The sequence below is a fragment of the Myotis nattereri genome (assembly GCF_964212035.1).
Source record: "Myotis nattereri genome assembly, chromosome: 9".
In the NCBI taxonomy this organism is placed as follows: domain Eukaryota; kingdom Metazoa; phylum Chordata; class Mammalia; order Chiroptera; family Vespertilionidae; genus Myotis; species Myotis nattereri.
The window spans coordinates 5742449-5766903 of NC_138084.1; the positions used below are offsets into that span (position 1 = coordinate 5742449).

The following is a 24455-nucleotide window of genomic DNA, read 5'->3' on the forward strand; positions in this document are numbered from 1 at the left end:
CACTCCCCCCAGGCCTTTGTTATCAGCTGCAGGCACTTCAGTCAGATTTCCAGAGGCGTGGTAATTGTTCTTTAGTTTCTGTGTCCTTTTATGCACATGCTTGATTCTCTCCCTTCCAAGAACATTTTGTTCTAGACACTAATCGACCTGCTGTGCTCTTAAGGTGTCTTATACTTCTGTCACTGTGAACTCAGGTTTTTTCTCTGCTGTGAATGACCTTCCCTCCTTTGGAAGCCCTGCCCTTTCTTGAAGGCGTAGCTCAGTCTTATTTGCAAGTTGGTCTTTTCCATCCCCTAATAGTGAGACTGTCATTCAGGCAGGAAGTACTTATGGCCACAAGGTAGGCATTGTGCCCAGAGTTGAGGACAGAGAGATAAGGAGGGCCAGTCCATGCCATCAAGGAGCTCACAGTGTCTAGTGACACAAACACACCTAAACTGCTCAGTGGGATGGGTGCCAGAGGATAGAGCTTTGTGTAAGGGATAGAGGTGGCCAGAGGCAAATGTGACCAACTCTGAGTAGGAGGGCTCCAGGGAGGAGATGCTGAGACGTGGGTTTCTCAGGATAAATAGAACTTTGCCAAGTGGATTTGGGTGTTCAGTCAAGGCAGAAGATACCATCAGAGAGGCCCAGCTCTTCACAGAACTGTAAGCAGTTAGTTTCCACTTGAATGTGGGGTTGAGGGGTTGAAGGGTGACATGAGGCTAGAGACAGACAGAACTAGCCCTCAGGGCAGACATTGGTTTGGCACTTAATCTCTGTCCCCTAGGCAGTACGGGCCCACTAAGACCTCCAGGTTGGAGAGTAACATGATTAGATCTGCATTTGGAATGGTCACTGGATTTTGGAGGGGACAGACTGGAAAGTGGCTGGACATGGGCAGGTGCCTGCTGAAGGCTGATGCAGTGATCCCAGGGAGGCGAGGAGAAAGGCCTGGAGGAAAGCAGTGTGTTGCAGATGGAGACGGGGTAGCAGATAAGGAACACAGGGCTGGGGGCAGAAAGGAGAGGGGAGAGACTCCAGGTTTAGAGTCGGGCAGTTGGATGAATGGTGACATCAGTAACCAGGGTAGGGAATATAAGGAGAAGACAGTGAGTTCCTGTTTTGGAAATGCTGAGTTTGAGGTGCCTGTGTACGTGCAGGTGGTCGGCACCATGGATCCGAAGGACAAGAGAAAGTAATGAGTGCAGGTGCACATGTGATGTACCAGCGCGAGTGTAGTGCAGGGCCCTGGGGACCCTGAGACCTCCTCCTTGCACCTGTGCCCACAGCACCGGGGACCAGTGCTGTGCCCTGGAATTAGTCATAGGTTTGAAGTGCCAGAGGGTAGAAGCTGTCTCTTCCCACATTTGTGTCCTCCCACAGTTTCTCACAAAATGGGCTCTTGATCCCTCTGTTGACTTCATTGCAAGTGGGTATTGTTTAAGAACTGTTGTGCCATTTGCCCCTACAGCAACCTAACATCAAACAGAAGTTTGTGGCCCTCTTGAAGCGGTTTAAAGTTTCAGATGAGGTACGACCCCTTACTCTCAAGGTTGATGGTGAGTAAATCTCCCTGAGTTGCACTGTCATTCCTGGGGTGCACTCTTCATTGCCACTGGGAGTCAAGATTCCAGGACCCCCAAGCCAGAAGGTAGCTAAAGAAGGGCTTTAAGCTACTTGAAAAGAGAAAGACTTCACATGTAGCACTGAAGGCTCGTTGGTATTTGGAGATGGGGCGGCAGGGTTACACCCAGCCATTGCTTAATATCCAGCCTCTGGTACAGGGGATCAGCCAATAAATCCAGTTGTTGTAGGTCCCCTTTCCCGCCCATTCCAAGGGGGACATCTTGAGCAATAGCTGTGAGGCAGGGGTGTCCTCAGTGCTCAAACCTTGGGTAACCGAGAATTGGCCATTGAAAGGGAAACAGTCTCTCCCTGGGCTCTGGCCAGCCTGGTACCAGGTGTCACTGGGTGATGGCTTCTGGGTTTTCTTGTGCCCGTTCCTTGGGAGAGAGATGCCAGCACTGCCACTTTTCCTGACACCAGGTTCACAGTGCGGAGTGTTGGAAGCATTGAAGGGGGAAGGTGGCCTCCCCACACCCTGCTCTCAGGGTTGGATCACAGCAAGGACATTAAGACTACCCCGATGAGGGTGGAGCTATGGCCAGTCCCTTAATAGGGACCAGCTAGGGAGGCCAGCGGTACCTGTCTAGGAGGAAGGAGTTGCACGTCCACCATAATTGTAAATAGGGGTTACTCTAAACTAAAGACCTTTTTTCCCTGCAGGTGGGCTTTGGACTGGAACACGTATCCCGGGAGCAGATTCGTGAGGTGGAGGAGGACTTGGATGAACTGTATGATAGTCTGGAGATGTACAACCCCAGCGACAGTGGCCCTGAAATGGAGGAGACGGAGAGCATCCTTAGCACTCCAAAGCCCAAGCTTAAGTGAGGCCCCACCTCCTCTAGCAAATTGTCTCCCCGTGCCTCTCCTTCCTAGACCCTCACCCACTTCCCCCCATTACCAGGCAATCTCGGTTCTTCATTCTTGTTGAACCTCCAGCTATCTGGATAAAGATCATTGTGTTTGCTTCTAACTGACAAAAGTCCTTCAGTCCAGGTCCCTACTTGTCCAGCCTCTGCTCACCAGGTGTCCTTGAAGCCAGGTCATTGATCTTTCTTGAGCACCAACTCTACTCAGCTCCCCAGGAGCAGCTGTTCTGGGCCCTGGTGGCCACTGACCTGGCTGTGCTTCCTCACCACAGGCCCTTCTTTGAGGGGATGTCGCAGTCCAGCTCGCAGACGGAGATTGGCAGCCTCAACAGCAAGGGGAGTCTCGGCAAAGACACTACCAGCCCTGTGAGCAAGACCAATGGCTGTGGGGAAGGGGAGAGGGGCCTGGGGAGTGTTGGGGCTTAACACTCTGGGCCCTCTGCTCTTGGCTCATTTTGTGACCTCAGAAGAATATCTCCTCTTGTTTCAACCTCGGTTGTCATCTCAGTCCTAGCTGGGAGCTTAGCTGTCTGAGGGCATTGCTGGAGCCGGTTGGGTGTTCTTTTTGGTCTGATCCCACCCTCACTTGGAGCCTTCCCTCCCAGAGCACACAGCGCCTCAAAACCTCTCCCTCATTTTCTGTTGCATGGTAGCTGGGAGCATGGCGTCCGGCAAATGGTAATCGATTCGGCATTCCAGGCTGGAGAAAGAACAGGTGCAAAGTGGGCCGGAAGCCCACAGGTTTATTCAGGAGACACGGAACATATGTAGGTTTATTTATAAAGGGGGCAGTGCTTTCAAATAATTTAAAATTTAGTGGTCAGCTTCCCGTTTTGCCTAATGACAAGAGGAGAAAGGTGCTGGCTGCTGTAGCACCCCAGGAGCCCAGCATCACCCTGGACTGTGCTCTGTTCCTGCTTGGGGAGGTTCTCCCAGTAGAGGACAGAGGCAGGGACCCAGGTTGGTGCTATATCTCTCTCAGGTCCTGGGAAGCTGTTCTCCCCTTCGTTTACAACTAAAGGCAAGAAGACGTTGTGCATGATTTAAGAAAGCCCAATGTCTTGTCTTAGGTCAAAGAAACTGAATCGTCTAAGTCTTCCTATTCTTGCTGCTTTAAGAGAAGGAACACAAAATTCATCCTGCAAATAGATATTAATTGTGGGGAAATAATATGAAGCATGTGCGGTGCCCCATCCCCTGAAAAGCTAGCTAGTGGGGCAGCTGGTGTGCTGCCTTACTGCCTGCTGCCTCCAGGTGGGGCTGTCTTCCACCTAATCCCTCTTCCTGGTACAGGCACAGCAGGCAGTCTGGCCCTAGATGGTGACACCAGGTGGCGTTAGGGATGAGGGAAGGGAAAGCAGCCAGCCCGGGAATCACTGAGAATCCCGCCACAGAAACTTCGGGCCTGCCACTTGCAGACTATGCCCTCAGCAACTCTCCAGCCCAGGCTCCTGTGATCTGGAGCTGAGGCGGTCTCACTTTACTGTTTTTGTTTTTGTTCAGGAGGTGGCTGCTCTTTCTCCCGGGGCTGCTGGATGGCCCTCCTGAACTGTCACTGTCCACATGGACAGATCTTGGCCACTAGAGCCAGATTCCATCTTAAATATAAATATAAGGGATGACTCTTCAAGAGAGAAACCTGGGACCTGCCGAGGGAAGGCATTTCAGTGTCCTAGGAATGCAGAATGGGGCTCTGCTGTAACGAAATGCAATTAAATGATTAACTGAGGCAGTGCCTGGAGCACTGCGTAGCACCTAAAGGGTGACCGCTCAGTAAATGCTAAGGACCGTTGGTATTAAGTCAGTAAGAGAACTCTTTTCTACTAATGACAGTGTTTCTGGGTTGTTGGGATGTGTGTATAGGCTTTCCTTTAGTCTTGTTATATGGCTTACAACATTGAGAAAAATCTCCTTAGTGCTGAGCCACGGGTGCCTTATTCTTAAGGAAAAGGTGCTGGCATAGGAGTCTAGGTTGCTCAAAAGTCAATTGAGTAGCAGTGTTTACAATATAATGGCCTAAGGGTCCCTGTTTAAGCAAAACGTTTATTTGGGGCAGGATAGGGCTGGGTTGAGAGCATGTGCTCTGGAGTCAGACTGAGTTTGAATCTTGACTTCACCAGTCCCCTAACTACTCGGGCAGTTGCCTCACCTTCGTTCCTCATTGGTGTAGCTCTATAAAATATAAAGCACCTGCCTTACAAGGCAGTGTGAAGATACAGTGAGAGGATGCAGGTAGAACCTCTAGCATGGTGTCTGGTTGATGACGGATTGATATACTGCAACTAATGGAAGCTATATGTCTTCTTAGTGAGTCCTTCAAATTCTGGTTTTCTTGGCTAGATTTCAAACTCACTTTGATGATTCTCTGTGATGTTTCTATTCTGAAGAGTCCCATATGTTTTGATGTGGGTGTGGAACTTTGGAATTCTTTTGTATGAAAGGCACTTTGGTAAGGAAGGACAGAGCGAGGCTGTGCTCTTACACGGAGAACTTGTAAGTGTATTAGGAAAAAATATTGAGCTTGTGCTCCGTAGGCAGGACTACATATGCTGCCCCTTTTGTCCTTGCTCCCTGATATCCTATCATTGTCATTTATTTTTCTTAATCTTCCTTTTTGTTCCCCAAATTTTAGAGGATTTCGTTTATCACTAGAACCAGAAGGAATTTCTGCTAATACAAATTATTACAGTTGTTGAGTTTTCCCAAGACTTGCGCACACAGCAGCGACATTTGCTGTGCAAGCTGATGACAATAGGCCCTGCCATTGCTGCCGCCAGGGCAGCCAGGAGATGTAGCCCTCCAGCCAGGACTGCCTGCTGCTAAAGACTGCTGCTTCCATGCACTGTACATGGTGGTGGTGGAGACTAGTACTTCCTCACAGTGATAGCCAAAAACCTTCCCCGTACACCTCCCACCACACACAGGAGCCTGTGCACCTCTGCAGCAGCCAGCATCGCCCCACGGGCACAGTGCTTCAGACTACTAGCATCTGCCGCCAGTGCCACACAATCAGACAGACACGGCTCCTGCACTGCCAGGGTCCCAGGGTCCCAGGGTCCTGCGGAGAGAAAAACCCTTAGTATTTATAGGAGCAGGAATAGAAACTCAGAAAGTTGGAGTTTGCTCCTAGTGGGTTGCCAGGGACATCCAGGAGAGTCAGTAAATAGCTGACAGGTGCCCTCCAACCCAAAACCAAGTTAAAGATGTTGTCGGGTATGCCAGCTTTGCTGTGGAAACATGCTGTGGCTGCAGGGCATGCTACTTTAAAACCTTCCAGCAGCCCTGTCTGGTTTGGCTCAATGGATAGAGCAACAGCCTGTGGACTGAAGGGTCCTAGGTTTGATTCTGGTCAAGGGCACATGCCCGGGTTGTGTGCTCGATCCCTGGTGGGGGCGTACAGGAGGCAACTGATCAGTGATTCTCTCTCATCATTGATGTTTCCATCTCTCTCTCCCTCTCCCTTCCTCTCTGAAATCAATTATTAAAAAATATATTAAACAAAAACAAAAAACCTTCCAGCAGAATGGTGTTATCACCCATCATTTGTCACACTGAGACCCAAAATTGAGTGAAATCCTCTTCAGTCTTAAGTCTGACCAGAACTTTGCCATGATTCTACTCTGTTAACAGTGGTTATTACATAGTGTGTAAATGACCTAGCTGTGCAATCTGGAGGCAGCTGATTGTGTATGGCTCTGAACCAAACCATCTCAAAATCTGGGGTCACAGGGTCTGTTTAAAGTATGTTGGGTTAGTCTTGCAGATGGCTTAGTGCAATGGTTCTCAACCAGGGATGACTTTTATCTCCCAAGGGACATTTGGCAATGACTGCAGACATTTTTGGTTGTCACAACAGGAGGCAGGTGGGGATAAGGCGCTGCTACTGGGGTCTAGTGGGCAGGGGCCAGCCTGCAGCACCCAGGACAGCCCAGCCTCAGGGAAGATCTGCCCCATTGTCAGCAGCACCCGATGGAGAAACCCTGGTTCAGAGTATGACTCAGGCGCCCTCTTCTTATTTTTAATTCTCACCTGAGGATGTCTTTATTGATTTTTTTTTCTTTTAGATAGAAAGGAAGGGAAAGAGAGAAACATTGATGTGAGAGAGAAACATCAATAGGTTTCCTCCCATACCCACCCCAACTGAGGATCAAACCCACAATGTAGTTATGTGCCCTGACTAGAAATTGAACTCACAACCTTTATGGTGTACAGGACGATGCTCCAACCAAGCGAGCCTTCCAGCCAGGGCACAGGGGCCTACTTCTGTGATCCTTGTTCAGTAGTTTGGCAAATGACCCCTTGAGCCTATTAATCTGATATTTTTCAATATTCTAATTTACTCAGAGGAAGGACTTGAGGTGATTAGGAGGAAGTAGGGTATCCTTGATCTTTTCTGACTTCCTGCTTCCCCACAAGAATCAGAGGTTCACTGAGGCCAATACCTTTTTTCTGGAGCATTTGAGATCTTGCTCCCGGCATTGTCATCAGTTTGCCTCAAATAACTCTAATAACAGATGTTTTTGTTTTTTGTTTTCTAAATACCTTTTCTGTGTCTAAGTCCCATAACTCTTAACTGCTCATGACGTTGACATTGGTACATGCATAACCAGAAGCAATATTAGCAAGTATGAAAATCCTGGCAGTGTATCTGTATTGGCAAAATAAATTTTTAGTATTTATGAGAAATGCTAAGAGTTGGGAACAAATGGATAATTAGTTCACACCTAAAAAGCTTACCATTGGTTGTCTTTGTTTGGTATGTTCTGTTTGAGGGTTTTCTAGATGTTTAACACCAAGCAAAAGCATTTGGCTACTATGGATGTCTTCACTCTCAAAATCAAGAACCTGAACTATAAGATCCTCCTTTCTTCTCGCAATTTCGGACAAGCAGAAGGGGCCCCATATGTTCCTCCTGGGCGAGGGGCTTTACTGAGTCCAGGGAAAGACTTTATGGGCCCCACAGCAAAGCCCCCTAACTTCGAGCTTCTCTTCCTTAGTGACATCTTGTGAGAGTCAGAAACTCTGGGTTCCATGTCTCACTGTGTTGATTTAGTGATACAAAAATGACCTCTGGCTTAGTTCTCACCAAAATAACCTCTTCATAAGATGGTTATAAGATGAAAATCCCAAAGGTTGCATTAGATCTTTAGATTAAGTGAAATGTTTACGTTTCTAAGGTACCTAGGAAACAAGTTGTTGGTGATCATTTGGATTGGTGATGACTAATCATCATATTTTTTTACAGATGGAATTGGCTGCTCTAGAAAAAGTCAAATCTGCTTGGATTAAAAATCAAGATGACAGCTTGACTGAAACAGACACCCTGGTATGTATGGCTCAGCCTCCCGTTTCAGCTGTTTAAATAGTTTTTGTATCTTTAGAAACAAAGGCAAAAAGACCCTGAGGAACACCACGGGAATTTTACCGAAATCTGTGGACTTGTGAATGTCCTGTGCTTTCTTCCTCCTGAAATCCTTACCCATGGAATGTAACCAGGAGACCAGGTTATTTCACCAGTTAGTGAACCAGAAATATCCCCATTTTGCCCTTTAATTATAGCTGAGCAAATGCTAATTTAGATAATTTCTCACTGTCGCCCTCATTTATTTCTGAGAGATGATGACCAGTATCTTCCCCTAAAAAAAAAATCTTCCTCCCCTGTTGCTCTTACTATGTATGGCTAGGCAGCCACGCCATTAAATCTCCAAGGAATTCTGGTCAACTCCTTGCTCTGAGAGATGCTAAAGCTGTCCAGGAGAGCAGACCAAGCCCTGACGAAATGGAATGAACTGGCTGGGGTACACGATTCAATTAAACATTGAATTCCACACACATATATTGGGCATCTGTGCTTAGCATCTACTGAAGATGCAAATATGAGAACATGTCTCTGCCTTCGAGATGCAGCCCTGCAAGAGGAAAGCCAACCCGTGCATACCCCATGTAGAGGCTGAGGGACAGAGTGACACCAACTGGGGGAGGACATCTGAGCTGGGCCTCGCCGGATAAGCTGCAGTTCATCCAGGGGGGCTGGAGGCTGGACCTGGTGGGAGGGAGCAGAGCACTTTACCAAATAGCATCTGGGGGGTGCTTTGCATCAGCCGCACAGTGAGACCTGATAGTTTAGTGGAGGCCAAGAAGGAATTGTTTTAGGCTATGCTTCCTTTTGTAACTAAAACTGCATTCAAGATCCTGGTGTGTGAAACATTAGGCTTGATTCAGGATTAATTTATTTTTTTTTATTTATTTATTTTTTTAAAATATATTTTATTGTTTTTTTTTTTTTACAGAGAGGAAGGGAGAGAGCTAGAGAGTTAGAAACATCGATGAGAGAGAAACATCGATCAGCTGCCTCCTGCACATCTCCTACTGGGGATGTGCCCACAACCCAGGTACATGCCCTTGACCGGAATCGAACCTGGGACCCTTCAGTCCGCAGGCCGACGCTCTATCCACTGAGCCAAACCGGTTTCGGCATCAGGATTAATTTAAAACTTACTATACAACATGCACTTTGTATTCACCAGTAATCTGAATAACCCAGCTTTCACTCTTGTCCACTTTGGCCCATACTGCACAGTGGTCATTTAAAAATGAAATTTAATAATGTTACTTCCTGATTAAAACTCTCTCCTTCCCACCTAGAGAAGCTGCAACCTCAGTTCAGGTTTGCGTGTTGACAAATAGTTCATAACTGTAGGGGACAGACTGCATAGCAAGGCTGTCCAGCACAGTGGGTGCGCTCAGTCATACAGCCACAGTGTCCTCACCGGCTGAGCTGGGGGCTTTAGAGAAAGAGGGAATGACTGACTCTCCTCATGGAGGTGATGGGCCCTGGCAGGACCCCGAGAGGCTCCTAGTGAGCAGTAACCCTCGCTGCTTCCTTTCCTCCATGGCAGGAGATCACTGACCAGGACATGTTTGGAGATGGGAGTACAAGCCTGATTGTGCCAGAGAAAGTCAAAACTCCCATGAAGTCCAGCAAAACAGATCTCCAAGGCTCTGCCTCGCCCAGGTACTCGTGAGGGGCAGAGCCTCTGAAAACGGGAGGCCGAACAGATGCGGCTGCGACCGCACTTAGCGGCGGCTCGGGGCCGGGAAGAGTGGGCTGGCGATGGCTTGGGGTCAGAGGGCTGTCTCACCTCCTCCTTGTCACATGTCTGGCAGCAAAGTGGAAGGGGGGCACACTCCCCGGCAGAAGAGGAGCACACCCCTGAAGGAGCGGCAGCTCTCCAAGCCCCTGAGTGAGAGGACCAACAGCTCCGACAGCGAGCGGTCCCCGGACCTGGGCCACAGCACACAGGTACCCCGCGCACCGCTGGGCCATGGTTTCTGTTTTGTCGTCTTCCTGGGCAGTTAGCTGAGAGGAAAGGAGGACTACTTAGAAATGTTCTAAATAAAAGTCTTGAAAACAGACCTAAATAGAGAAGTCTAGCACACTTGTATTACTACTAGTGTGGAATTGGCTTCCAGGCTGTTTTCAGGGAGCAGGGGATGGGGCAAGAAATGCCAGCATTGACCCAGCCTGCCTTCAGCCCCAGGTGGCAGTCCCACCCCTCTGGTTTGTTTGGCCTCCTCTGCCTCCGTCAGACGTTAGTTTGTGCGGTGACTCGGTTCTAGAAGATGGCAGCCATCACAATCTCACTGGACGTCACCAACCTGAACTCCGATACCTTCAGTCCTGTTGTGGGCCCTTTATTCTAATTTCAAGCTGCCAAATCAATGGGAGTGAAGCATTTTGATTGAAAGGCCTAAGCGAAACTGGGAAGCGCACAGGCACTGGGCCTTGGGGACCATGCTTTCCTTTGGAAGGTCCGTGGTACCAGGGGCTGGGAAGGACTTGCTCTAAACTGACCCCTCATGCAGCTCCTGCTCTGGAGTTAGCAGCCTGCCTGCTTATTTACCAGGTAAATATGAAAGTCACGTCAGTGAGGCTTCCTGCGTTTGGCGTTTTACCTAGCTGGAAAGGAACCAGAGACTAGAATAGCCCAGCGCCTGGGGCGCCGTGTTGTCTTTCTGGTTAATCACTGGTCCTGAGATGCCTCGTTCCTGTGGCAGCAGGGCTCCCTGCACAGCACTCATTGCCACTCATTAATCCTCTCCCCAGTGCCCTCATTTCGCTCCTGTTGAGCACCTGCTCCCCATCCCCTCTCCTCTCGCGGCCTGCCCTCCCTGTCAGGAGGCTGCTGTGGTCTGTGCCTGTGGATGCGAGTGTTCTCTGAGCACTCTGCTTATTCTTTGTCCTCCTTTCCTTTTTGGTCTGGCCAGTGTGATACTGTGTCTCCTCCATAAAGTCCTAGTGTCTCCAAATACCCCTGCTCCACAGATTCTCACTCGCCTACCCAGCGCCACTCTCCAGCTCCCTGGGGACTGCCTCACAGACACTTTTGTCCCTGCAGATTCCAAGAAAGGTGGTATATGACCAACTGAACCAGATCCTGGTGTCAGACGCAGCCCTCCCAGAAAATGTCATCCTTGTGAACACCACTGATTGGCAGGGCCAGGTACAGCACTGAAGACCACAGGTCTGGGGAGGGAAGGTTCTGGAGAGCAAGAGACACCCAGGGGTGTGTATGAGAGGCAGGGCTTGGAAGAATAGGAAAATAACCCCCATACCTCAGGCCCCTCCTACCCTGAACCAAGCCCAGGCTCTGGGTTCTAGTCCTATTTCTGTCCTTTTCCAGCCTATGGGACCTTAAGTACTAACTTTCAGTACCTCACCTTCCTCATCTGTAAAAAAGGCAACAATATCACCTGTCCTACCTTCTTCCAGGGGGGTTGTGTGTGTCAGAGAGCATCGCGAAGGAAGGTACCTTGAGGAGTGCAAAGTGTTGTAAAATCCAGTGGTTGGCCATAGTCTGTGAAGGTGGTTCAGAGGGGCAAAGTGACACCCCCCACCCTGCCTGCTCCCACTCACCCCTGCCCAACCAGTTAGACCCCAGTGCCCAGATCCCTCCTCCTCAGTGGTCTGAAGGACAGAGGACAGGACCCTGCAGCTTGGCTCCTGTGGGGGAGCAGAGTCTCTGCCCTGTGGCCTTACCAGTGTCTCTGCCCCTTTCCTCCACCCCAGTATGTGGCAGAGCTGCTCCAGGACCAGCGGAAGCCTGTCGTGTGCACCTGCTCCACCGTGGAGGTCCAGGCTGTACTGTCTGCCCTGCTCACCCGTATCCAGCGCTAGTAAGGGCATGGCTCCTCCCCTGCCTTTTGGGGTGCCTCTGACCTCATCCTCCCACCCTGACTCCCAAGTGGTGACAGTACCTCCTGGCCTTGTCAGACCGAGAGTCCACATTGGTGCATGGTCAGGCAGTGGCAGGCGTGGTGCTCTGATGTCTCTGCCCTCCCTGTCTCCCATCCTAGATGCCTGCCACACTTGACCTGCCTCATCCTCTTAAACCCAAGATGAAGAAGCCAGGAAGAGACAACCCAGGGTTTTACAGAGACCCTTTACTCCAACCCCTAACTGTGCCGAGCTGCTTGGCATTTGGAGTCAGAGCTTTCCCTCCTAGGATCTCCCAAGGGCTCAGGGTCCCTGTCGGGGGAAGGAGACTTAGGGCATCCGACATCTGGGGTCACGCCCATCCTCTCTGATCCGGGATGTCTCCGTAATTTCAAAAGCACTGGTTTATTGCCTCTCTCTGTACTATTTTGTTTGTTGGTTTGTTTCTCCCCTGTGGGTTGTTGAGATCAGTCAAGTCTGAGCTTGGAGCCTTCCTCTGAGCAGGCTGCTGCGAACCTCCGGAAAGTGGTGGTGACTATCCCCTTGCTCCCCAGCTGCAACTGCAACTCCTCCATGCCGCGGCCGGTGAAGGTGGCAGCACTGGGCAGCCAGACCTACCTGAGCTCCATCCTCCGGTTCTTCGTCAAATCATTGGCCAGCAAGACCTCCGATTGGCTTGGCTACATGCGCTTTCTCATCATTCCCCTCGGTAAAGAGGCCAGATCCCACTCATGAAGCAGGGTGGTGGGTTGGGTCAAGGGAGGGACAGTCGGGGACCAAAGGCCATGCCGACATCCTGTCCGCTAATCAGTTCACCTTCTCTCCACCTACCAGGTTCTCACCCTGTGGCCAAATACTTGGGCTCAGTCGACAGTAGATATAGCAGCACCTTCCTTGATTCTGGCTGGAGAGACCTGTTCAGTCGCTCGGAGCCCCCAGTGTCAGGTAACAACCCCCTGTAAGGAATTGAGACGGAATGCTGCCTGGTTCAGAGAGGGCCGGTCTTGGCTGACGGAGGCTGGAGAGTATGCTTTACTACCCCTGTGGCTCTAACTCTCCCACTCACTTCAGGTTTGTCTTTTTAGTTATATTAAGAGGAGGCTTGTTAAGTGCAGCCCTTCCACCCTGGATGATTTTAGTCTCTGCCATTTATTTGTTCTGCTCCTGTACATCTAAAAATAAGGAGGGCCATGGGGGTACTGGGGGGGGAGGGGGTGCATGCTAGTTGTACAGATGAGATAGAAGCAAAAAATAGCTCCTGAGCTATCTGTTGATACATGAATAACACACCAGCCATATTATCCTGAAATGCAGAGTAAGGTGGCAGGGATTGGAGCGAGATGGAGGTCTGCGAGGCTGAGGTGGCAAATGCTTCCTCAGACCTTGAAGGAAGTGATGGGCACAGATTACTAGAGAAGAGGGGATTCTTTGGGTTACGAGGTTGGTATGAGCAAAGATGGAGGCTGGAGTGTGGTTAGCCTGGGAAAGAGCAAGACAGGTTGGAAGAGAAAGGACAGTGCTTTGGTCTATCGTGCATTTAGTCAGAACCATCAGCCCCGGCCGGTTTAGCTCAGCAGATAGAGTGTCAGCCTATGGACTGAAGTGTCCTGGGTTTGATTCTGGTCAAGGTCACATGCCTGGGTTGCAGGCTCAATCCCCAGTAGGGGGTGTACATGAGGCAGCTGATCCATGATTCTCTTTCATCATTGATGTTTCTACCTCTCCCTCTCTCTTCCTCTCTGAAATCAATTAAAATATATTTAACTAGAGGCCCAGTGCACAAAATCTTGCACCTTTAGGGTCCCTAGACCTGTCGGGTGATCAGGGCCGATTGGGGCCTTCCTTCATTCTGCACTGCCCTCTGGTGGTCAGCACACGTCATAGCGAGCTATCTAATTCACAGGCTCCTGATTGAATTCCCAAGGGGACACTTTGCATAGTAGCCTTTTATATATATAGATTAAAAAAAAAAAATCAGGTCTTTGGAACCCTTTTTCTGCCTCCACTCCCAGGTCTCCCCATGGGTCTCTCTAAGCGGGTTGTCGGATCCGCCTGCTAAACTCCATCGGTGTTATCTCCTGGCTTTTCTGCAGAGCAACTGGACGTAGTGGGGCGAGTGATGCAGTATATCAACGGGGCGGGTGTGACGCACCAGCTTCCTGTGGCTGAGGCCATGCTGACCTGCAGGCATAAGTTGTAAGTTTCTCTCTGGGGCATTTCTTACAGGTGGGGTGGCTTAGGTCAATCTTGAATCTTCTTTGCTTTTTCACATTTTCCTTCCTACCATTTCCCGGTGTAGAAACCCAGGAAAATGTGAAAGATAGAGAGAGTCAGTGTTTTTGCTGCCTCCCATTCAGGCCCGTGCTCCCTTGCCCTGGGCCTCCACACCCATCTGGGCATCCTCAGTACAGAGAAGCCCATCCCAGGGACTGACACTCAGAAGTGGGAGCAGGGGGTCTAGGGTGCAGAATCGGGTCTTTTGCCTCCATTTTGTGGCTCCTCGTGCCATCCTGGAACCTGATGGGAAGATGTCAGGTAGTAGTGTCTGGATCCCTGAACGCTGCCATAAAACGTGAAAAGCTCTCCACGCAGTAACTGTGGAGCTCTCTTGTCTCTCCCAACAGCCCTGATGAAGACTCGTATCAGAAGTTTATCCCCTTCATTGGCGTGAGTACTGACTGTCTCTCCTCTCTGCCCCACCCATCCCCCACGCCTGCCTATCCTCGCCACACACATGCACGCGTGCGCACACACAGCAGACTCATCTAGACAGTGGTTCCCATCTGGGGGTGGTTCTCCCCCAGACATCTGGCAATGTCTGAGACATTTTAGGTTCTCACAGCTGGGAGTGGGGGTGCTACTGGCATTTAGTGGGTAGAGACCAGGATGCTGCTGACATCCCACAGTGTGCAGGACAGCCCCATACAAGGAATGAGAAATGATATTCTGAAGAGAAGTCTGAGAAGTAGCTTGTTCCCATCCTTAGGGTCACATAGGCCACTGAGGATAAGGGTCTCTTCTGTCCCTTCCTGTGTAGTCAAGGGAGAACCTCCATACCACTGGACTTTGAAAACACGCAGAACACGTCATGGACTTCTTTGGTGTCAGTGGTACTGATCTTTGGTTCATTTGGTGTGACTGGGCCACAAGACAGACTTACCAAGAGAGGGAGCCCCGAGGGGACAGAACTGATCTGCCGGCGCCAGGCCATACCACAGAAGCATGGCTGAAACTCGGGTTTCCATGTACGGGATGTTCACATTTCCCTTCCAGATCAGCTTGTATCTTTTTGCATAGTCTCCTTGAGGACTCTCCTAGCTTCTGCTCGGCCCAGATTCTAGATGTCTTGAGGGGTCTTGGGAGATGGCTGACCCTAGGCATATTCACTGGCCCTTTCTCATACCTTACACAGCCTCCCTTCTGGCTGGTCCAGTCAGTCCCCATTTGCCACTGGAGCTGCTCCAATAGTCGTGTTGGAGGCCCCAGACCGTGGCCTGTAGCCTGGGTGACGGTCTGACTCACATCATCACAGCCAAGAGAGAGATATAAAAAAATCTAAAATTCAAACAAAGTTGGTGACAGCATCTTTCAATGCCAGGGAAGCAAAAGGAGTCATATCCAGGAAGCTCTGAGTATCGATGTGTTACTTACTGTGTCTAAATGCATAGGAAATTCTAAGAATGGCAGCATTATGTTCTAAGCAGCCAGCCTCAAGGGGACCATCTGGGCATGATCTCCACTTCACGCCAGTCCTCAGGGTCCACCTTCTGTGGCCTCCCAGTTCTGCTGAGCCTCTGCCAGGTGGTAGGCCCCCCGCCTGCCAGCACACAGGACTTGAGTCCCTTGATATCACAGCTGTGACAAATGGTCTGTCTCTAGCTATGCTCTTTTCTGGCCACTGGAGGGCGGCCTCTATCCTTCCCAGAATTCACTATGCGCCATCTAAAATTATTTGGGAAGCTGGAGTGGACCCCACTGCCTCCCGGGGGTTGAAGCTGGGACCCCCCCCCCCCCATTAGTATTCCTCCAGATTCCAGGAAGTCTGGAAAGGAGGGAGCAGGTGTCACATGGCTGCGTCTTCCCTTGGCTTGCTGCAACAGGCAGGCACAGAGAGCTCTTCCCCTGCCACACTGTCTACCCGCTTTCTCAGGGTGGCTCTTCATTTCTCTCTCTGATTTGAGAAGATGGCCTCCCACCCTTGTGATCTTTCTTAGACGAAAGGAGATCAGGACATGGAAATGGTTCCTGCTGGCCCTCATCCCTAGTGAAGAGCGTGAGGTCTCCTGGGGCCCCACCTCGTTTTTTGGAACGGGTATTTTCACATCTCACAGCTCTGGGCTGCTCTGGATTTGCAAAGATTTTAAAAGCCCACAATCAAATAGTGCAGTGGTCGGCAAACTGCGGCTCGGCAAACCATGGCTCGCAAGCCACATGTGGCTCTTTGGCCCCTTGAGTGTGGCTCTTCCACAAAATACTGACTTCTGTGCATGGGCCACGAAGTTTCAGTCGCACTGTACGTGCACACCCGCACATGGTATTTTGTGGAAGAGCCACACTCAAGGGGCCAAAGAGCCGCATGTGGCTGGTGAGCCGCGGTTTGCCGACCACGGAAATAGTGTATAGTAATGGCTGTTGTTCTCAACCATCTGCTTCTAGTTGGGTGCAGCTTTGGTGTCTCCTTCTCTCCCAGGTGGTGAAGGTGGGGCTGGTGGAAGACTCTCCTGCTACAGGTGAGCTGGGACCCCTCTGCTTCTACGGAGTGAGGCCAGCAGGCCAGAGGTGCAGACTTTGGGTGTCAGAGTTTGAGCAGGAGCGCTGGATCCTCACTCCCAGTGAAGCAGTGGCAGGGGCTGGAGGGCAGGTTTCTAAGGCCCAAAGGAGAGCAGGCTGCCACTGAGACAGAGGCTACCTCACCCACTGCCACCAACTGGTCAGGAGTGGCTTCCTCTGGCCAACTGTGTTTTGTCACCCAGCAGGCGAAGGGGACGACGCACCTGTGGTCAGCCTCACTGTGCCCTCCACGTCCCCACCCTCCAGCTCAGGCCTGAGTCGAGATGCCACGGCCACCCCTCCTTCCTCCCCGTCCATGAGCAGTGCCCTCGCTGTCGTGGGGTAAGGCTCTCACCTGTACCTGTCTTTCCTGTGCCCCTCCCTCAGGGTCCAGGACTTCCCTACCCTGCGGCATCGTGGCACAGTGGCAGCACACTGCGTTTAGAGGGTAGTGTGGTGGTGAGAACACTAATCAGAATGCAGAGACTTAGGTCACTGGCTGGGCAACTCATCACACAGCTCTGTCTGCCTCACAGTTGCAGGGTTGACTGAGGGGCCCCTTGTAGCCTGTAAAGCGCTGTGCGCACGTCTTGTCTTGATTCTGCCCAGCGTGGTGGAAAGAGTGAGCATGAGAGTCGGACCCACCTGGGTTTGAGCTGCGGTTCCGTTATAGTCAGTGACACTTATAGCACCGTAAGGGAGCCTTTATGACTTTATTCAAAGGGGGGCTGTCTTGGTAGGGATAGGAATCACTATGATGGGGAGAGAGATGGGGCTCATCTCAAATTCAGCATAAACAAGTGAGGATTTGTAGCCAAGAAGCGGTGGGGGTCAGTGAGTGGAAAGTTACTAGAGGAAGCATCGGGGGTGGGAGATTCTGGCTAAACTGACCTCATAGGACTCTTGATGGAGACAAGTCAAGGCATCTGACATCTCCGGGGGGCGGGGGCGGGGAACCTGATCAGATATGGATGATGGAGGTTCTTGCTAGGTGACTTAGCAAGGTTTTTGCTAAAACTTTTATAAGGAAGTGCACAGGTGGATCTAGAGAAGATTCGGGAGCCTGACTGAAGTTGGGTCAAGCAAAGAATCTTTGTGCCTCGGACAAGTTGCTAAGCTTCCTTTCTGACCTGTGAGAGAAGTGAAGTAGTCGGGTCACAGTGTGTGCCTGGCACAGGGGAGGTGCTGCTGTCCTTCATGTTTACAGTCTGTCCATCAGCGCAATGGAGCTGTCGCTGTGACTGAGACAGGCAGTCCCCTGTCCTGGAGCTCAGGCTCCTGGGCCCCGGCAAGGTCAAAGCAACACAGAAATTCAGACTGCAGGGGCTGCCGTGGGAAGTATGTTGGGTGAGGGGGTTGGTTAGGAAGGAGAAGGAATTTCTTAGGATCCAGAATTTAGAGCCCATGCCAGGGAGGCCCCTGCAGGCAGCTGTCCCGAGAGCCTCAGGGCAGAGGAGCAGGCGCAAGCTCTGTCGGGGAGCGGGGAGCGAGGGGACAGGCTCTGAGGTGGGGGAGGAGCTGGCCTGGGTCAGGAACAGAAAGGTGCTGCTGCTGCTCCTCCCTCCTTTTCCCTTCCTTCAGCCTCCGCCTCTTTCTCTTCCCTCTGATGATGGTCCTTGTGGCAACAGAGAGGGTAGGCCTGGCCAGCGGCTTTTCCAGAACCACCAGTGACAGTGGCCCCTGAGGAGTCTGAAGTGCTCTTAGATGGCGAGAAGCCTGCCTAACCCTGTTCTCCACCCTCTCCCCCTTTCATTTCCCTCCGTGAAGGGCCAGAGCAGGAAAAGGAGGAAATCCCACATGTGGTCCCAGTGATCCGGGTTCCAGGCTTCCTGGGGGGCCTGGATCAGCCCCTGCCAGTTTAAGCTTATACTTCCGAGCACCACTGAAACCAGGCAGAAAGAGAGAGAAATGTCAGATGACTTTGTAGCCTCTGTTCCTATTGTGTCTGACGCCTCCTTTCAAGAAAACATCAGCTCTTTTTCTCCTTGGAGCTAAAATTATCCCTGTGCTAGAAGTGCCAGGAGCAAGAGAGCTGCAGGTCAGCCTCCATCCGCTTCCCAGGGCTGCTACAGCCGTGCTGCGCCTCTGCCCCACCTAACCTCTGACCTCTGGCCGGTTTTGCTTGGTGTGTGTGCACGTGCAGGTGTGTGGTGCCTGTGCACACATGTGTGTGTATGCACACACCTTTTTCCTCCATAAAGCATCTTCTGTTTCCTCCTCCCTCATTGCTTCCCTCACAGTGATCCCAGTCTTCGCCCTCTCCTGGCTTTCTCCTCAGATCAGCCTCTCACTCCCTCATGAGCCACTTCTGTGAGACTAGAGGACCCTGGAGCCACTTGGTCAGCCACCTCTCACCCCTCCCACAGCCTGGCGGTCCCCACTCAGCCCGCCACCCCCACCTGGCCATGTAGTTGGGAACTGCGGGCAGAACCTCCTCTCCATTATTGCTCCCTTCTCCAGGAGCCCCAGCAGCCCATATGGGGACGTGATTGGCCTCCAGGTGGACTACTGGCTCGGCCACCCCGGTGAGCGGAGGAGGGAAGGTGACAAGAGAGATGCCAGCTCCAAGAACACCCTCAAGAGTGTCTTCCGCTCAGTGCAGGTTTCCCGCCTGCCCCATGGTGGGGAGGCCCAGCTCTCCAGCACCATGGCAATGACCGTGGTCACCAAAGAAAAGAACAAGAAAGGCAAGTGACATCTGAGGCCAGGGACGATCAGGGCCACCAGACCTACTCGTCTCCTCTCTCAGGGTCTGGACAGGAATCTGCTTCTGAGAGACCTTGGATGAGGGTGAAGCAGTGCAAGTATCATGTGGTCCCCAGGGGTCCTGCCTCACCTCTGTAACGAAGGAATGGTCCCCAGTGAGTCATTGGTCCCTGTCTATTGAGCATCAGCACCTCTGGGACCAAGGCAGCTAGTGCTGCCATAGGAAGGGAGCCTTTCGGCCACTGCCCTCGGGGATAGATGGGGTGACAGAGGAGGACACCTCCATGCAACAGCCCCAAGATCACGTGACCCCTTGGAGCAGCACATTAACACCACACCCTGGAGGCCGCTCAAGCCTTACAGTAAAGGGGAGCCCTGGCCAAGTGGCCCAGTTGGTTGGAACATCATCCCATACACCAGAGGGTTGTGGGTTCAATCCCTGGGTTCTCTCTCACATTGATGTTTCTTTCTCTCTCTCTCCCTTCCCCTCCCTCTCTAAAATCAATAAAAACATGTCCTGGGTGTGGGGGGAGACTTAAGGAGAATACAGTCCATTCCAGATAAGAGGGCTGGCTTAAGGCACCAGTGGAAGAGTTAGAGTGGCCCTGGGTACTGCCCTCTGGGAGACTCAGGCAGGAATCCACACAACCAAGCCAGTGCTGGGCAGCACTCACTGCTGTCAGTTTTGGTTGTAAACCTGCAGGTCTGGCTGTGTACCTGCAGTGGCCAGGTGACTCTAGGGCCCTCCTAGCACCCCACCTCCCCAGCAGTCAGGACAGAGGCTTCCTTCATCTGCTGGACCCTCCCTCCACCCCAAAGCAGCTAGGCCTGTTCGTACCTCTGTTCCACAGAGATCCCTGAGGGGGCGGTAGGTAGGGGCTGTGCCAAAACCTGCATCTGCACCCCCGAAACTGGCCTGAGGCGGGAGGCCTGTTGGCCCAGCAGTGCCCTCCGGTTCTTGCCACTCCTCAAGCAGGAATGGAACAAGGCCCACAGCCCAGACAGAGCTGGTACAAACACGGACAGAACTGGTAGAAAGCCCAGCCCTGCACGGCCTGCGAGCTCCCCCCAGGCTGCCTAGGATATGGAGCTGGAAGGGGCTTCAGAGGCCATCTGGGCCCAGTTCCTCATTACTCATGACGATGTTGTAGCCTGGGGTGTGGGAGAGGCCCGTGCTGGGACAGGGCAGGAACTCCAAGATCCTGGGAACCTGGGACGAAGGATTGGCTTTTTGCAAATCACTTCCCCTTCCCACAGAAGAAAGGGAAGTAGTGGGGGAGGAGAGGATTGGCTGCTTTACCAGGGGCTGTGACAGATGGGTTCCTGCTTGCTTTCCAGTTCCCACCATCTTCCTGAGCAAGAAACCTCGAGAAAAGGAGGTAGATTCTAAGAGCCAGGTCATCGAAGGCATCAGTCGTCTCATTTGCTCTGCCAAGCAGCAGCAGACCATGCTGAGAGGTGGGTGCAGCCGGGACAGGGAGACAAGGGACTGTGGGGCAGGGAGGTGCTGCCCTCCCCCCCAGGGACCCTAGGAAGATGGCTTAGTGGTCCTGGTCACACCTCCCTTCTCCTGTCACCCCAGTGTCCATCGACGGAGTCGAGTGGAGTGACATCAAGTTCTTCCAGCTGGCGGCCCAGTGGCCCACCCATGTCAAGCACTTTCCAGTGGGACTGTTCAGTGGCAGCAAGACCACCTAAGGGCACTGTTTCCTGGCACTGCCACCCGCCTCACTGCCAGCGGGCAGGGGGGCCAGCAGGCCCAGGTCCAGCACCCCCTTTCCTGGCCCTGGGGCCTGCATCTCCCTTGCCTAGTCCTGAAGGACACTACCACCGGAGATGCTGCCCCATCCCACTGCTCAGGCGCCTCCTGGGCGAGCCCTCCCTCCTTTTCCCACCTCTTCCTTCCTCCCGCCGGCCCGAGGCATGTTGGTTTTGCTTTCTGGTGCCAGCCCCTGGAATTGAGTCCTCCTGGCCTGCCTTCATCTGACTTCCAACCTCTTTTCCCCAGTGGCACTGGTCCCCTTCCTGGAAACAGGCTACCTGGAATCCTGAGCAGGGAGTCCAGTCCCCCTGTTTTCTATAGCCCAGCTGTCAGCCTGACCGCCGGGATCCTTCCCTCCAGTAACGGGCAGCTCCCACCCCTCCCTCACCCCCGGACAGCATTTCTATGGCGATGCTGTGTATTTCTACGACGGAGTGGCCTTCCTGGTCTGCCCACACACATTGCCTCACCACCCCCAAGTCCCCTGTAGCTGTGGCCTGTGTCCTGAGCATTTCTTTGGTCCTCTGCACGCCGGTCTCGGTAGCGTATGTGACGCACCTGGGCTCTGGTCCCTGCCTTGTGGCTTCCCTTGTTGATGACTCTCCCTCTGCTCCCGCCCCTTCACCCAGCACAGCTCTGCCTCTTCCTGAAACGCTGGACTCTGCAGAGCTGGGAGACAGACCCCCACAGTGTGCTGTCTGTGGCCCCAGCCCCTTCACCCCGTTCCCACTCATGTCCACTTGTCTCCCTTTCTCTGGTCCTGTACTTCCTGCCTCGCTCCTGGGCCCCTGGTTTGGGCTGAAACCCCAGCCTCCCAGCCCGGGGTCCCTCCAGCAGGCTCCATACCTTCCCTCACTGGGGACTCAGGGTCTGAGCCCCTCAGCCTCGACCATCAGCCTTCTCCAAAGAGGCTGAGGCACACTGAGTCCCTCCATCCCCCACCAGCACCTCCAGAACTTTACTGTTGCCCTCACCCCTTCCAGAAGTTTGCACATAACTTCCTTTTGAAAACTGTCTTTCTCATTCTCCATACCACCCTCAGACTCCTCCAGCCCTTACCCACGGCTCAGCCCCGCTACCCAGAGCATCTCCTGGGCTGTGCCACTGTCCTGCCCCGAGAGGGTGGAGTGGGAGGGACTGAGTGGACGCTGCCTTTTTCATTCAATAAATTGATTTCTTACCAACTAGCAAGCCTTGGACTTCTTTGCCTCTCGCTGTGAGACAGAGTCTGTCCAACCCCCACCCCTCTGCACAGTTCAGCCAACTTGGCTCAAAATCAACCAGGAACTGGCTTTGGAAAGAAGCAAATCCCATGTTTTTCATTGTAAAACAGGCAGGAAGGTGTCTTGTCATTAGGGGGCAAGCAGAAATCAGAAACAGAAATAATACCATTCCCACTGAAGTCCCCTTTTCCCCTGGGATTCAGCATTCCCAAACCCACCTCCCAAGATAGCAACATGTTGCGGGTTCTCTTCTGATTGAAGATTAGCACTTGGCTTCTTCCCCTACCAGGCTGACTCCTAGTTTCTGGCTGTTGGTGAAGTCTGAGGTCAAAGGGCTCTGCCTCTGCAGGTGGAGGGGTGGGGCTGGGGTCCATCAATGAGGCCCGCCTGCCGCCCTTAACCTTAGCATGGCAAACAGCCCTAGCCCCTGCTCCCAGGACAGGCCTGCACGCCAAGCCTCCTCTCGTGAACAAGTGTCCAGATGGGGGGCTTGGCATCCACACCCTGCAGCACAACCAGAGAGGGGTGGGCGGCCAAGTGGGGTAGGCGGTCACTGGCTCCCCAAGCTCCTGTGGCCAGATGACTTAATAGGGGTTTGGCCCTATGCAAACTCAGCCTAGAAAATGGAACTAGGCCCGACTGGCATGGCTCAGTGGTTCAGCATCGACCTATGAACCAGGAGGTCACGGGTCAATTCCCGGTCAGGGCACATGCCCAGGTTTTAGGCTCCATCCCCAGTGGCAGGTGTGCAGGAGGCAGCCAATAAGTGTTTCTCTCTCTTTCCCTCTCCCTTCCTCTCTGAAATCAATAAAAATATATTTTAAGAAAAGAAAATGGAACTAGTCCTGCCTCCCCAGGGGGACAACCAAGTGAGGTCTATGAAGTGTCCCAGAATGCAACCTGCACATTAGTTGTCAAACAAGGTGTACAACCTGGTCGGGGAGAGGAACACCACAGATGTGTCTGAGGTGACGAGGGAACATGAGTGTTCCTCAGGCAGCGTGAACAGGCCTGCGGGAGGCCTTCCTGGGAGCAGGCAGCGGAGGGCACAGGCGGGGTGGAGGCGGTGGGCACCTGGGAGCCCTATGGGAGTCCCACGCCGGAGGGGTGTGGGGCAGGTGGACTGGGGTCCCAGCTCCTCACCCTCTCAGGTTCCAGCACAGAGCTGAGAAGAGGGTGATGGGGAGATGAGAGGAAGGAGGAGGCATGAACTTCTGCGGCCTCCCTGCATCTACCGAGGGCCTCCGCCTCTGCCTGTGACCATCAACCGCCTCTGCTCCCACCTCCAGGGCTTCACTCATGCACCAGCCCCTCCCATTCTCTGTGGCTCTTTCACAAACACACAGTAATAGCTCCCGTGTTACAAACAACTTCTCTGATTTTTCTTTCTTTTTTCTTATAAAAACAAGTATTTATTTCTTACAGTTCAGAAGGCTGGAAGTCTGAGATCAGGGTGCCAGCAGGTTGGGTTCTGGTGACAGCTCTCTCCGGTCACAGATGACCATGTTCTGTGTCTTTTTTTTTTTTTTTTTTTTCTAAAAACATATTTTACTGATTTTTTTCCGAGAGGAAGGGAGAGGGATAGAGAGTTAGAAACATCGATGAGAGAGAAACATCGATCAGCTGCCTCTTGCACACCCCACACTGGGGATGTGCCTGCAACCAAGGTACATGCCCTTGACTGGAATCGAACCTGGGACCCTTCAGTCCACAGGCCGACGCTCTATCCACTGAGCCAGACCAGTCAGGGCCATGTTCTGTGTCTTTACAGGGCAGCAACCACTTCCCTGATTCTTTTTTTTTTTTTAATCTTTACCTGAGGATATGTTTTTACTGATTTTATTTTATTTTTTATTTTTATTCATTCTAGGGAAACTCTTCCTGGAGAGAAACATGGTTTTGTTGTTCCACTTATTTATGCATCCATTAGGTTGCTTCTTGTATGTGCCCTGGCCAGGGATTGAACCCACAACCTGGGCATATTGGGACGATGTTCTAACCAACTGAGCTACCTGGCTAGGGCTTGTTTTCATTGATTTTAGAGAGAGGAAGGGAGAGGGAGAGGGAAAGAGAAACATCGATGTGAGAGAGAAACATTGATTGCCTCCCATATGCATCCTGACTAGGAATCGAACCCACAACTTGGGTATGTACCCTGACCAGGAACCAAACCCAAAACCTTTTTGGTGTACGCTCCAAGCCACACTAGCCAGAGCTACATCCCTGATTCTTGATACCCTTCAGTTTGTCACACCATGTCTGCTCCCCTAGAGTTTGTTCGCTCTCCCTTTCTCCACACTCCC

General features: G+C 52.1%; 1 protein-coding gene across 2 annotated transcripts in view; it reads left to right on the forward strand.

Annotated features, from left to right (window-relative positions):
* Positions 1-22116, forward strand: part of PACS1 (phosphofurin acidic cluster sorting protein 1) — a 97221-nt gene extending 75105 nt beyond the window's left edge. The window contains exons 8-24 of one of the 2 annotated variants that reach the window (XM_081099848.1): positions 1454-1513; positions 2269-2429; positions 2747-2840; positions 7720-7800; positions 9374-9489; positions 9642-9777; positions 10874-10978; positions 11545-11651; positions 12246-12400; positions 12526-12636; positions 13785-13887; positions 14316-14358; positions 16382-16421; positions 16665-16803; positions 18922-19148; positions 20506-20625; positions 20750-22116. In XM_081099848.1, coding sequence (XP_080955974.1) covers positions 1454-1513; positions 2269-2429; positions 2747-2840; positions 7720-7800; positions 9374-9489; positions 9642-9777; positions 10874-10978; positions 11545-11651; positions 12246-12400; positions 12526-12636; positions 13785-13887; positions 14316-14358; positions 16382-16421; positions 16665-16803; positions 18922-19148; positions 20506-20625; positions 20750-20865 — 1914 coding nt within the window. In that variant the 3' untranslated portion in view covers positions 20866-22116. The remainder of the gene's footprint in view (positions 1-1453; positions 1514-2268; positions 2430-2746; positions 2841-7719; positions 7801-9373; positions 9490-9641; positions 9778-10873; positions 10979-11544; positions 11652-12245; positions 12401-12525; positions 12637-13784; positions 13888-14315; positions 14359-16381; positions 16422-16664; positions 16804-18921; positions 19149-20505; positions 20626-20749) is intronic. The other variant, XM_081099849.1, reaches the window with a different exon arrangement.
* The last annotated feature ends 2339 nt before the right edge of the window (positions 22117-24455 follow it).